Genomic DNA, 15,219 nt, shown 5'->3' on the forward strand with positions numbered 1-15,219 from the left:
CTCCAGGAGAGCATGACCCGGTGTCTCCAGTGTTCTGCACTTCCCTATTTGGTCTCCTTCTTCTTAGGCTCGACCAAAGACACAGAAATGAATGTGGCATGAGCAAGAGCATCTCCTGCATCTCATCAGAAACCGGAAAAATCTCAATCAAATGGATCTCCTTCTCCAATTGCTCAGCCTCAGGTTCTCCCCTCAACTCAGGCAAAGAGGGTGAAATACCCTTGCCCACCCTCTTTGCCTGGTAATTCCCACACGGCACAGACATCTCCCCAGGAGCTTATAGAAACCCTCCACCCAAGAGTACTGAAAGGGTCTTTGTCTAGGACCTGCAGGCTTACCTCTGTCTATCTTCTCAATGAGACTGTAAACCCCTTGAAAGCAGGGCTATGGATGATTGAAATAATAAATGAATAAACCTAGTGTTGGAGAATTTCTCGCCTCCTTAAGCTCTGGAGAATTGCTTTGTCTCATTGACAATATTCCACAGAAAAGATGGAATAATTGAGGAGGAAGAAGAAGAAAAGAAAAGAGGGGGAGGAGAGTCCCCCATTCTACACCTGCTCCCAGATTCCTCAAATGCCCTTGTCTCTCCAGATTCACCTATTTGTCTTTCATCGCATTAGCCCCACTCCTGCCCCAGCCTCCAGAAAATCATGTCCCTCAGAGGTGTATTACTTTTCTATTTCTGACTCCTCTGGGTTAGCTTCTGACTCCTCTCTAGTTAGGCATCTACTTCTTACCAAGACGCAAAGGGCTCATACAGGTGCTATCAGTCAAAAGTTCACATGGTCTCCTTCAACTCACCTTTTTAAAACTTTTTAGGGAGCAAGCATCCAAAAACTCTATAAAACTTTGAAGCAATTTCTGATTTTAGCCGAATACCTCTCGTAGGAAATGATCTAAATAGACTTCTTCAAGTTATGAGGACCATCATCATCTTTAAAGTCCCCAGAATTTGGCCAACTATATAGCGAACAAGCTCAAGGCCACCACTTATGGCCTAAGGCCGTGGTCGGCAAACTGCGGCTCGCAAGCCACATGGGAGTTCTTTGGCCCCTTGAGTGTGGCTCTTCCACAAAATACCACGGCCTGGGCTAGTCTATTTTGAAGAAATGGCATTAGAAGAAGTTTAAGTTTAAAAAATTTGGCTCTCAAAGGAAATTTCTGTTGATATTTGGCTCTGTTGACTAATGAGTTTGCCGACCACTGGTCCAAGGATTTCTTTCATACTGAATCATTTCCCATTCTGTATTACATGGGATCATCCTCCACTTCCAGTTGTCTCCTACATCCACCTTCTTTATTCCTTAATTAATGCAGTTATTGCATCAATAATCATGTGTCTTCTACTTTCTATATCTATGGCATAGCCCCTACCCTCTTGGAACCTACAACCCAGGACAGTAATAAGATTTTGTACATAAATAACTGGAATTCCTAATAACAATAGTAAATGTTACATAAATAGCAGGGATAATAGAGACTATGGAAGTTCAGAAAGGGGTGAAGTCATTTCTGGCTTAGAGTAACCAGGAAAGGCTCTTGGAAGGTTGTAGACTTCAACAAATACTTAGGATTTCAACAGACACAGAGAGGGAGGACACATGAGGTAGCAGTGACAGCTCAAACAGAAACTTAGCAGCAGAAAAAAATTGGGTGTGTTTGCTTTGAAACTTTTCCTTTCATCCTCCTGGCTTTTATTGTATTCTAAGAAAAGGTTTTCCAGAAGGCAAAGAGGCAGACCAACCTTGTTCTAGCCTGTTTTCTTGGTCCCTATGAAACTTCCGTGATGCCAGTTTTAGAAATGTCATAAATCAAGGCTGAGATGAAGATTACCTGCCTTTCCCCTCCTCTCCCTTCTCCTCTGCCTTACTTCACACCCCAAGAGCAACAAATGACTCCAATTTCCCTCAAGACCTCTGTACAAGAAAATCATTCTCTCTAGGAGGCTGTGGGTCCTTTGTTAGCTTGGGGCCCTGGGATAGTCTGCCTTCCTTGGGTCTGAAAGTGTGGCTTTCCAGGCTCAGGGAGGACACATTCATTCTGAAAGAGACCATATGCGCCCTTGACCCAGACAGACCCCAGGCTTCAGGCACAAAGTCTTCCCACGGGTGAAGACAAGAGGAGCAAGGTGCATCTTATCTCTCACCACGTCCTGAACCAGTTTGGGCTGACTGAGATAACGTTTTATGAACATTCCTTTGCTGCTGCTTCTAATGAAAGACCTGAGAGGAGCCCCTCCCTGCTGAGGTCTGCTCAGGACCCAGAGGCCAAAATGGAGGCTGATTAACAGGCATCCCAAGCAGTGACTCAAACCATGGGCAGTTTCAGAGGAAGCTCGTTATGGTGACTCCACAATTAGGACCTCAGCCCACGTGGCCAGTCATGCCCGTGGAAGGCTGGGCCAAGCACTGTATAAAAGTCCCTATCTGGCTGGACTCTGCCGTTCACATTCATTGTCGAGTTTTGTTGAAGATCAGGTAAGTGGGGGCATCTGTGCCCTCTCTCCCTAGCTGCTCTTTCTCTGGGAGATTGTTCTCTTACTGGTCTGTACTTTCTACTGATTTTTGAAATGGTTGGCCATTTCTTGGGCCTCTCAAACCATTCTGCATTTTTATCTAGTCTTTTGCAGCTGGTTTTCAATAAGATTCATCAAATAGAAGAGGTGAAAAGGGCCTGTGATAGGGCTTGGGGGGTAGGACTGGGCTATTGATATCCAGACAAGAGCTATGAGAATATTTCTACCTAGGGGATGGGCATCAAAGGAAGCTGAAGTCAGGACAGAAAAGAGAAAAGAATAAAAGGGAAATGAGTTCTTGGGGTTAACAATAATTCATTTCCCATTTCCTTCTATCAACCCTTCATTTCTCTGGTACTGTTAAAACAGATAATCTTAATTTTTGTGTTTGTTTCAGGTTCTGCAAATTGCCCTAAGATGTCCTTTAATGAGCAGCAGTGCAAGCAGCCATGTGTACCTCCTCCATGTCTTCAACAGACCCAAGAGCAGTGCCAGGCAAAGGCTGAGGAGGTGTGCCTCCCCCCATGCCAGGACACCTGCCAAGAGAAGTGCCCATTGCAAGCTCAGGAGGTGTGTCTTCCTCAGTGCCAGGAGTTAAACTTAGAAAAATGCCCACAGCAAAGCCAAGATCCATGCCTACCTCCATGCCAAGACCAATGCCCACCTCAGTGTGTGGAGCCATGCCAAGAGGTATCTCAGGCAAAATGTGTGGAGGTTTGCCCACCAAAAGTCCAGGAGAAGTGCTTACCTCCTGGCAAGGGAAAGTAGCTGCTTTCATAATGCTGTCGAGGATCAAGAAGATGGCCAACAGATGAAGACCCAATCCCAACTTTGCTATGGTGACCTTCTCCTTTGGGTATCTCTGTGCTCACCTGTTCTCGCCTCCTGGCTTTTTCAATATTCCAGGACTTGGTCTGTGTCCCTAAAGACAGTTCTCTCTGTATTTCATCAGCCTCTGTGAATAAGTCTTTTTTTTTTTTCTTTAGCAGTTTAGTACAAGGGCTCAACTATAGGAATAGTGTGCCTGTCAGGGGAGACCACAGAAGCCTGCTTCAGCTCCATTAGGGCAAAAATTCCCCCAGCCCTGAGTGTGTAACAGCCAAGGATGCCTGCATTCACTTTTAGAGCATCAGCCGCTTACTGGAGCCTCAAAAACAAACTGAATTTGATGGACTGTGTCCTTGATTACCACCATCCAGGGTGTGAAGAAGAAGTTGGTGGTATTTCAAAATAAAAAATTGGGTAATTTATTCACTGGATTCTAAACATGGACAGCAAATAATTGGATGTTGGAATGTTGGTTGTGTTGTTGTTGTTGTTGTTTTAATGGAACATGTATGTAAATGGTTGAACTCAAGCAGTCAATAAGGAAAGGCGAGATGGGAAGTTTGGAGTTCTGGTTAATATTTGTGCTTCAACGGCTGGTCTGCTCTGGGCCCTTGATTTCCACCATGTACATTCTTTACTGACATGATGTGTGTTTGTGTGATGCAGGCTTGTCTGCTCTCCAGCTGCTTTGCCTTCTTCAAGGTAAAATACAGAATAAAGCTGACCCTATGCTGATATCTGACCTGTGTGCTCTTTGCTCTTTCCTCCCCACCACACGAATTCTAAATTCCTGCTGTCCTTGTCATGATATGTTCTCCTCCTCCTCCTTCTTCTTTTGAAAATCTGGAGTAGGAATAAAAAACAGACCTCACAGAAAGGCTGAAAGAGGCCTCCTTAAGGGGCACCTGGACCACCCACACCCACCTACAACCTTCATAGACTCACTCATGCACACAATTTACACTTGAGAAAATCCAGCAGGGTCTGGGACCTGCTCACACTCCCAAGTTCAGGCCTAGGAGTCTTTCCTATACAGCATATTTTTTCTCTGGTTTTTACTTTCCAGAGAAAAGGGCTAAAATGGGGTGAGTGGGGAGTTGTATAGGAAAATGGATCCCTAGTCAATCCGTGACACCTCCAAACATAGCATCCCTGTCAGAAGTAAGGACTAAGCATACCTCTGAGATGAACGGAGACTGGGGACCAAAATTGTCTGCCTGGCCATCTTACCAGATTTCAGGAAAGCCAGGCATCCTGCTTTTCCTCCCTCTGCCCTGTTGCCCACCAGGCTGGGGGCCCTGGATTTGTGTGAAACCACAGAGAGGAGCAAGACTTACAGGAAAGAACCAATATTAACTTCCTCCACTGTGCCCTGGCCCCAAAGGCTGATGTCAAGCAACAGCCTCTTGAGGGGTGAAGGGACTTCCATTCATTCTCCTGGGTCCCTCTTCCCACTCTGGCTGTGCCTCAGTGGAGGACTATTTGGCTAACCTTTGGCCATCCAGCACTGAGAGTGCCTGAGTCTCTCAATCTTGGATATTTCCAAGGTGAGAGAGAGACAGAACCAGGGGATGACACAGGGGAAGGTCTCAAGTGGAGACACGGAGCCCTCAGGCACTCTCAGAGCCTGCAGATGGCCAGTGCTGGGCTCTGAGCTCTATGAACTTTCCAAGGGAATCCTGATGGCAGCCACAGGCAGATGATATGCTGCCCTTTGCTAAGGACCTGGCCTGGCCTCACACGGCCAGTAAGTGGTGAAGTCAGGGCACTAACTGGCATCCCTACGGACTCCAGCATGAGCTCTAACTTGCATGAGGAAGTGCCCATGGCACAGAGGAAAGATTTCCAGACACTGTCTTCTCGGCCATTCGTTTACCATCTCACAAGTGCTCACTGGTCATCTGCCAAGTACCAGGTATGGCACAGGTGCCGAGAGAGAGAGCAGTGAACCAGGCAGGCAGGGTCCCTGTGCAGAGCACGAGAGAGCTTCCTTCCACAGGCCACACCAAACCTTTCCTAAAGCTCTATGCGTCTCAAGTCCCTGAACATCTTCAGGGGCCACAATCACAGTTCTCTTGCCTCCCTGTCTTGTTGGAATGTTTTTCATCTTACCATTTTGGAATAAGCCAGCTGCACCCCAGGGTCCCAGCCTGCAAAGGAGACAGGAGCTTCTGGCGGGGCTGAGGGAGGCTCAAGGACATGTCTCCATCTTGGTGCAAGCCCAAGGAATGGCTTTGTTCTCAGCACCGAAGGCGTGCACAGATCGGAGTCCAAGATCAGACACTCAGATACTGAGAGGAAGCATAGGGCTGGCGAGCAGAAGGAATTCAACCATATCAGAAAAAGGACAACCCACAATTGCAGGGGAGGCCTCACCGAGGGGAAGGAGACACACCTGCAGATTACAGATAGGGGGACAGACGTCAAGGAGCCAGCAGGCCTTCGAGTTCTATCCTGGGAACTGCCATACTTTCCTGGAGCTCACGGGGCTCTGACCCAGCCCCTGCCTGCTGAGGCTGGAGCCAGGGCCCTAATGACATAGACTGGGCCATGGGAACAGCGAGGACCAAGCACAGGGCAGCCAAGCACCCAGCTGTGTGTGTGTCTGTGCTGAAGCCTTTCAGAAAGAGGGGGAAGGGCATTGCCAAAAAGAAAGGTAGAAGCTAGAAGTTCTAGTTGACAATTATTAAAGAAACACACACACACACACACCCACACACACACACACAACGGGGAGATGGAGGAAGATGGAGCTAAGATCTGTGATCGCGACAGGAGCTGCTTTTGAATGTGCCATGTCCCATGAACTGGAGGTACACAACTAAGGGGCAAAAAATAGTGTGAGCTCTAAGCTCCCTTCCAACCTCTCTGGCACTGAGATGCAGCTCGCTCGTCTAACTCTCCTTGGCAGGATTGGGACCCAGGGATAGAGGAGCCTAATTGGACAGGGAGATTCAGAAGACCTGACCTTGAGGTCAGGTTTCAGAGAAAATTATTGTGGCCTCTAGAACATTCCTGGGAGGCCCTTTGGGGGCCCAAACCTCTTGGGGCCTTGAAGCTAAAGGAGGGGTTGGGGATAGGGAAGCCATGGGAAGTAGCTCCCCACATTTGAGAGTTTTGATATGTTTTTTAGGCCCAAACACTTGAGCTCTGAGTAGCACTTTACAGGGATTCCTCACGCCTTCTAAATCCAACCTTCCCAGTCAGGGATTAGCCCAGGTTTTCCTCCTTTGTTCTTTGTGTCTTTGTCTTTGGACCTCTTTTCTCTCCTGGGCTAGAGTGGTTTATCTGTTCTATGCACACGTACACCTGACAGCCTATCACCATCTCCTTTCTACCTGCACCCGCCTCTCTCCAACCCAGGACTCTCCCCCTGCTGTCTGTTAACCCACAGGTTTCAGACTCACCTCCTCAGGGAAGCCTTCCATGATGTCAAGCCCATTTTCTAAGGACACTTCAACCTGGGCTCCATTATGCTGCCCTGGTCCTGGTCCCTATGAGTCTGTGACCCCCTTGGAGCTACTTGTATGTGAATAACCTGGGTATCCTGCCAGCATGAGAACCCCAGATGACAACCCTGGGGCCTTGCTGGGTTCTTTGCCTGTCTTCAGGGGACAAACCACATTGAGTCTTAGACACTCTCAGAATTGGCCAACCGGCATGCTCTCTGAGGCAGAGACTAAGGAGGCTTCTTCTACTGATGGGGTGACCAACCTTCCTGGTTAGCCTGGAACTAAGGGAGTTTCCAGGATACAAGACTTGGTTTTTAATCTTCACCCGAGGATATGCTTAGAGAGAGAGGGAGGGAGGGAGAGAGAGAGAAGCTTCCGTGTGAGAGAGAAACTTGATTGGTTGCCTTGGGTTGCCCATCCTATGCACCCTGACCTGGGACGGAGCCCACAACCTAGGTATATGCCCTGTCTGGGAATCGAACCACAACCTTTTTGGTGCACAGGATGACACTCCAACCAACTGAGCCACCCAGCCAGGGTGATGCAGGACTTTTGATGCTAACATTGAGACAGTCCCAGGCACCCAAAACGAGTTAGTCATCCCTAAGTGGGTACCCTTGTGTTTAGAATGATGCTTGGTGTTGTGGGAGCAGAGAGGGAAAGCAGACGAGGCTCTCATGCTGGAGGAATCTGTAGCCCAGGTTGGAAGAGGAAGAACTGGAAAACTATGAGCCCACTGTCTGCTGCTCTCCACAGTCCCAGTGGTGTGTGTGTGTGTGTGTGTGTGTGTGTGTGTGTGTGCTGGATGAGGGACAGTAGATCAATAGGCAAGTGCTCAGGCTAGCCCTGCTTAGGCATGAACTGGCAGGTCCTGGCCCAAAGAGTATAGTGGGGGATATCCCCATGTCCTCCCACTCTATCCCCACTGCCATCACTAGCCTCAGAACACCTAGGCCCGTGGTTGGCAAACTGTGGCTCACAAGCCACATGAGGCTCTTTGGCCTCTTGAGTGTGGCTCTTCCACAAAATACCATGGCCTTAGCAAGTCTATTTTAAAGAAGTGGCCTTAGAAGAAATTTAAGTTTAAAAAAATTGGCTCTCAAGAGAAATCATTGCACTGATGATATTTGGCTCTGTTAACTAATGAGTTTGCCGACTGCTGGCTTAGGCCAATAGGCAACAGATCTAGACTCACCCGCTCCTGCTCTTTCTTCTCTCCCACAGACGCTTGTCTGGCACCTGGAAATGGCTGGAGGAGGCAGGCGGGCTGGCAGAGCCATCTAACCTCAAGCTGTCCACCTCCCTACTCCCCAGCCAGTGTCAAAACCAAAGTGCCTCCTTTAAAAGTCCTGTTGTCTTCCCAACAGCACCATCTACTGGCCATAGAGGCACTGGGCCTTCTGTGGGCAGCCCAGGAGTGAGCTCATCAACACTGAAAAGAATGCAAGAAGAGGCCAAATGACTAGCCAAGGTTATAGGAAGTTTGGACTGGATTTTCTTTGAACCTTTGAAGTCCCACCCACCCTTGCACTTGAATTACTTACAGGTTTCTCTGAATGTAGTGAAAAGAGCCTTTGCCAGACAATCACCGAGAGACAGCTGCCCCAGAGCACTGGGACCACAAACACACCACGTCAGGGCAGATAACTGGGTGTCGGGATACAAGAAGCTGTCTTGTCGTGTATCCCAATCCTGACAAACCCTGGCAAAGAAGAGAAATGAATGCCCTCACTTCCCCTCTCTGTCTGTAGCCTGCCTGGGTTGTACAGGAGGGTCAAAAACGTGGAGAGAGACTACACCATGACTTAAAATTTAAGTCTTAAATATTTACTGTGCTTGCCGGCTTGCTGGGGCTCTAACAGTGTTTGCCTGACCATTTTCAAATGAGCACAACAGAAAGATTAGGGAAACGGCCTGAAACCACCCCAGAGTTATTGAAGCTGCTTGAGGATCCTCAGCAGTGACTCCAGTGGGAACTTTTCTCATGATGTCCTCATTTTAATACTGAAACCTCCAACCCAAGGTGGACTTTATTCTCCATTTTCTGTGCCTGCACTGTATGCATAGGGGTGTTCGTGTACCGCACGTGCTCGCCCCCAAACCTACCTCAATATGCAATTCGCGAGAATTGCAAAACTACCTGCCGGGAATGTTGCAGTCATTCCTGCACCAGGTAGAGCAGAGGTGCTAAAAATTAACAATCATAGCAATCACCACAAGAAGGAGGCCGCCTTGTTACCACTGTTTTATAGACAAGAGACTAAGGCTCAAAGAAGTTCAGTAACTTACTCAGAGTTTCACAGATAATCGAGAAAGCTGAGCTTCAAATTGGTCACCGGGCTCCAGAGTCGGTACTCTACTTAAAGTAGGTGTTCTCCGTATTACCTCCAAAGATGATGCTAACATGGATCATCTCTTGCCATTCAGCAGAGCTCAGACAGATATCGATTGAACTTCCTTCATTTACCTATCATTCAGCGTGTATTTATGAACACCAATTACTATCCTATTGGGTATGCCAGGCACTGGTGGGTCCCAGCCACTTAACAATCAGGTTATCTTGGGGTGGGAACATAAAGCTAGGGTGAATTATCACACAAATTATCACACACACATATGTATGTCTGTATATATGAATAAACGTGTTTCCCACCAGATCTCAAACAACATGTACATGTTAGGGTCTTATCCAAAGTGCAGTGGGAAGACCCTGGAAGGTTTTAAGCAGAAAAGAGACATTTTATTTGACTCCAGGTTTTAAATGATGATCCCCTAGCCCCCATTCTATCCTGACTTCTAGATGATGCCACGTGGATAAAGGATGAAAGACAGATCAAGCAAGAAAGAGTGTGTTGCTTGTAGTTATGGATAAAGATGACAGATGGCAACAGTGGAGACAAAGGAGGCTGGGTCTGAGAAATGTTTTCTAGGAAAAATTAACAGGTGAATTCAGTGTGTGGAGTGAAGGGAAGAAAAAAAAATATGTAGAAATACCTCTGAGTTTGTGAATGGTGGAGCATTCACAGAGAGGTGAAGACTAGGGAATATCTGGATATTTCTGCCCCCTCAGAGATATTGGGGTCAGCAATATAAAGATGGGAGTGGCGGCAATCACCCAGGAAGAAGAGAAGCATCCCTTTGAGCGGAGACACCGCATAATCTCCAGGCTGGACAGTGGAGGAGCCTGTGGCCAGCTGATGGAGCACCCAATGAACAAGGACAGGGACTAGGGAGACCCAAGAAGAGGGAAGTCCAGGAAAGCCAGGAGAATTGACAGTCAACACACAACGAAGATCACTGGTGCCCTTGACGAGAGTTATCTGTGTGATGGCCTAGAAGCCAGCATAGCTTGGGGGCTGGGGACTGGAGAACCAAAGGGAGGTGCCAAGGCAAGGTGTGGACTGATCTTTCAAGATGCTTGGCTGAGAACATGAACAGAGAAATGGGGTGATAGCTGGAGGGAAACTATTAAACTTTTGCTGCTTTTTTCCCCCCTTTAGAATAAGTAGCACTATGAAATGATCCAGTAGAGAGTAGAAGATGGCAGGTAGAAAGGGAGGAGGAAAGCAACCGAGAACTGGCATACTTAAAAAAAATATGTCTTGCTTCGCCAGTGTGGCTCAGTGGTGGAGCATTGACCCATGGGCCAGGAGGTTGGATTCCCAGTCAGGGCACATGCCTCGCTTGCAGGCTCCATCCTCCATAAGGGGTGTGGAGGAGGCAGCCGATCAATGATTCTCTCTCATCATTAATGTTCCTATCTCTCTCCCCCTCTCCCTCCTTCTCTCTCTAAAAATCAATAAAAACATACATTAAAAAACGGGGTCTGGCTGCCTCACTGTTTGGATCTCAGTTCACACGCTAATTCTTCAGAGAGGTTTTCCATGGCCTCCCCCGCTGCACATGATGTTGGGCTGCAGGTGTCAGATGGGGGCCGGCTGGAGAGCAGGAGCAGGGCTGAGCAGGGAGAAGCCAACACTGAAGCCTGGGCTCCCATTTATAGGGCTTCCGTGGGTGGACCTGGAACTCCGTGCCCGGGTACAGAGGCAGCCCCGCCTGAGCCTTTAACACCAGCGGCTGAATCAGGTCCAAATGGTTCCCGTGCTTCAGGCCAGAGTCAGATTCCACGTGGGCCTGCACCACAGAGTTCACCCCACCCAACCACCTCTCTGCCCCACATTGTCCTCTTGGAACAGGGGCTCCTCCTCCTCCTCCTCTTCCTCCTCCTCCTCCTTCTCCTCCTCCTCCTCCTCCTTCTCTTCTTCCTCCTCCTCCTTCTCACCATCTAGAGCCTCACACATGTATGAGTTTTGCAGACTCCTCCCATGTGCCACTCCAGGACACACACCACACACATATATACACATGACATACAAAAGACACTTGCACGTGCATTTAAAATACACACACACATATATACACACATATACACACACATATACACACACAAATACACACACACACACACACACACACACACACACACACACACCACTAGCCCTCCCTAAGGGCTGGTGCAGCTGGCTCTGGGTGCTGGGACCACGCCTACTCTTTGCCCTTGGTCTACTGCCTGAATCTGACCCACAGTTCCTACTGACCACAGAGGCAGAGGGAAGTGACAATTCTGCCCCATTGGGAATGCACCTCCACCGTTTTTGTCCATCACAGGGTCCTTAGTCTAAAGCCTGAGTGGCCACAAATTTCATCTGGCGTTGGAGGGTTCATCCTGTTTGGTGATTCAGCCCTTACCATCAGGACCCCCACTTGGAGATGCGGCTCCGCTAACCTCAGGGAGACCCAACCCTCTGGGGCCTCCAGAGTGAGTGGGAACACACAGTTCTGGCCCTAAGGCCACCCCCTTTCAGAGGGGCAAGGAAAAGAGCTCCAATTTTAGCCTCAGAAGCCCCAACCTGCTAATGGTCCTACAAAGTATTAGAATATCCATCTCATGCACCTTCATCCTCATCCCCTCAAAACTGTGATCTTTAAGAAGATGTGGTTGAAAAAAATAAATAAAACCTGATAAACTTCATATACCCCTTTACAGAGACATGTCCAAAATAAGGCAAGTGTTTTTCCACCCATATGCTGAAGTCTTGACTGACAGCTAACTCAGGCTGGGGTTAACACATTGATTCTGACCTTCCCAATTCTTACATCATTGCAGCTTCATATTCCTACCACCAATACTATCACCTGTATTTACCTTGACTCAATTTTAATGCAAGAATTTTGGTGTCAGGGGTGGGGCGGGGGTCAAGAACCTGGGATGATGCCAGACTTTCAGGAATGTGGGCCTATCCTGTGTTCCCACATCCCTGGTAAAGTCCTCATCAGGGCCACCGCACTTTAGTGCCCCACCCTCATCCCCAGCTTCCCAGACCCCAGGTGACACTGCTGAAGACATCCAATTGCGTGATGACACCATTCAGAGGAGCTGACTCATGCAAAGAGTTGCCCCAAGTCCATTAGGGAAACGAGGGCAGTTGTGCAAGGTGTTTTTTGACAGGCTCTGAGGAGGGGCCGGATGTGAGGCAGCAAGAAGGAGGTCCAGCTGACAATTATCATTGCTTCTACTAAAATATCCAGGTGACAAATCCACCTCGGGGCTCATTAGCCCCAGGTGTTGCTAAAGCCAAAAGTGGGTGAGTCTCCATGACCATCCCACTCAATAGTATAAAAGGAGCACTCTGTTCCAGCTTTATATGAATCAAGTTGTCAGTCCCACCTGCCTGCCCTCTGGGTTCTGCTCCGGGACAGGCACAAGAACTAGGGATATGGAGTCCATTCAGCCCCTTTGTCTATGAAAGGATGGGACCGTACTTGATACCTTTTCTGGTCCCCTCTAACATCTACTTGCTTTTGGCAAGAGTCAGGAATTGAAAAATCACCCTTACACAGATGAAATAATGGGGGACTTCAGCCAGAACATCTAGATACAAGGTCCCAAGATAGGAAGGCCTGAGTCCCCAGCTCCACACTGCTACCTAGTGGCAAATCTGGGTATAAATAATGCTTGGCAGCTAAATATAAATGCAAGATGACTGATGAAACCGTCATGGCAAGTCAGTCTGTTCATTCATTTTATACACATCCAATGGGAGCCTTCTGGGCCTGGCATTGAGCCCTAGGAATTAAAAGAAAATAAGACAAAGATGCTGCCCTAAGGAGCTCAAAGTCAACTAGAAAAGGCAAACACTAGAAACAGGAGGAAAAAAGTAATATAATGAAAGAAATGCCATGTTAGAAAAATGTCTAGCTTTTAAAGGTGGCCACAGGAGGGGGAGAGCAACTCTGCCCAGGTGGGTGAGGAAGTGAATTCACAAAAGGATAGCAGAGCTGTTGGACTTGAAAACAATTGGACCTGAGACCCTCGCTTCAGCTTGATCTTTAATTCCTGGGACTTATAAGCTATGTGGAAGTCACTCATGTTCTCAGTGTCCTGGCTTATAAGATGAAGGCAGTGAAATATGTGCCCATAAAGCTTTTATCCAGCTCATAAAGTTCCAAACATCAAAGACTCAATACAGTGACTCCAAGCCCAGGCATAGACCCAAAAACACAAGTAGGATTCAGTCTCTGCTGGTCAAAACCAGCCATGGGCTCAGGCACTCAAGAAGACGAAGGTTAAGTGCTCCGTCCTTAATGTTGGGCAAGGTTCAAATCTCAATTTAACTGCCTCATTTTAGGTGTAGGCTATTTACAAGTGTTCATAAATATGGCAATGTTATAGCATCTCCTTCATAATTACACTAACAATGTATTAACATTTATGGGTGTAATGAATGGATGCCTCAGGCCATGCAGAATTGGAAATGGGTGATGTTTTCTATATTGTGAATCAGATAAGGCCTCAAGGGACTAGGTCCTAGAATCTAATTATTACCAGAGACTAAGAGGATCAAATATGAGTTGATCATTACTGAAAGTAGTCATTTTTGGATGATTTTTCTCTAAAATTCAGTTGACTCAAATAATTCCATGAAGCAGATTTATGCATCATCCTAGAAGGGGTTGGTGAGGGATGGTGATGGGAGACCATTCTGCAGCTGATTCAAAACAGGGGACCTGAGAGAGGCCAGTTGGCTCAGGTCCAGGAGAGCCTTGCTAAGGGATTTCTGAGATCAAAGTTTTGTCTCCAGGACAAAATAAATTCTGCTTGTACCATGGAACAGAAGACTGGGGAACTTGATGAAGGGTCTTTGTAAGGGTTAGAACCCTCAGTTGCTTCTTCAAAAAAATTCAACCTTCTCTGCAGGTGTCTCCCAAGTCTGCTTCATACAGAGGCAGATAGCCTTTCATGTAGGTTTAAGCACTGGTTTGAAGTCTCAATTTTCATCATAGATTATCAAGCCTGCTCCCTACTCAGCTATTTCCAAATGCATTCACCAGTTCATCAAGTATGTATCTGAGAGTGTAGCTTCTGACCTTAGAAGTTCAGAACCCATGGGGGAACTCACTCAAGAGGAAATCATGATGACCATAGCCAACACTGTCATCCTTTATGGTGGGCCATCTCATCTGATCCATACCATGGCTCTCTAAGCAGGGCCTGCCCTCTTCTCCACCTGAGATGAGGACTCCATGGTTCAGAGATGTTGAAGTAGAGCACTAGTGAGGAGGTGGAGCTGGCATTTGGAGCCCAGCAGCTTGACTTTATTCCTAAGCTCTGGTCGTCTGAGGAAGTTGCTATCTAACAGCTCTTTTCCTCTAGGTTGTAGTGGGGGACAAGTTAGGCAAGCGTAAGACTAACCAATCAAATGTGTTACCTTACTGCTCAAAAAATGACCTCCCTTGGATCCACACTTCATGTGCTGACCTGGATTTTATACAGGTCTTGAATAAAGGGACCCATGAGAACCAATATTTGTATATTACTATTCTCTTGATGAAGAATGGGTGCTCCATGTCACTCAATGCCTCTTTTGTAAGTTCTCCAAAATAGACATCCTATATAACAAAAGCATAATATGCTAAGGGTCCTATTGTCCAGTGTAATGATATACTAAGGCTGCTCAACTGCTCACTATAATGTGCACTGACCACCAGGGGGCAGATGCTTTAGTAGGTTAGCTTGTTGCTGAGGTCCAGCTGATCTGGACTGAGTCAGATGGGCCAGACTGTAGCCCTCCCACATTCCTTCTCTGGCCCGGATGGATCGTGCAACTGTGGGGTTCCTTGGCCTGACCTGCTCCCTCTCACAATCTAGGACCCTTCAGGGAATGTAAGTGATCTGGTTTCGGCCCAATCCCACAGGCCACTCCCCTTGGGAGGTTGCCAGACACAGGGCTCACGGCTGGCAAGCACTGCTGTAGCAGCATGAGCCTCTCCTGACTGGGACTGATTGGACACAGGCCTGCAGCAGGCGCAGTGGGGTCGGGATAATTGGGAGCAATAGGTAGGAATTGCATATGGCGTTGG

The 15,219-nt window shown here is 47.7% G+C and overlaps 1 protein-coding gene across 1 annotated transcript; it reads left to right on the forward strand.

The window, feature by feature from the left end:
- Positions 1-2,935: 2,935 nt before the first annotated feature.
- PRR9 (proline rich 9) lies at positions 2,936-3,449 on the forward strand (the record flags this gene model as incomplete). The annotated part of the gene is made up of 1 exon (XM_084865144.1): positions 2,936-3,449. The coding sequence occupies one exon, from the start codon at positions 2,936-2,938 to the stop codon at positions 3,284-3,286; it is 351 nt and encodes a 116-aa protein (XP_084721270.1). The 3' UTR covers positions 3,287-3,449.
- Between the last annotated feature and the right edge of the window lie 11,770 nt (positions 3,450-15,219).

This window comes from Pipistrellus hanaki, assembly GCF_964339955.1.
Source record: "Pipistrellus hanaki genome assembly, chromosome: 18".
In the NCBI taxonomy this organism is placed as follows: Eukaryota; Metazoa; Chordata; class Mammalia; order Chiroptera; family Vespertilionidae; genus Pipistrellus; species Pipistrellus hanaki.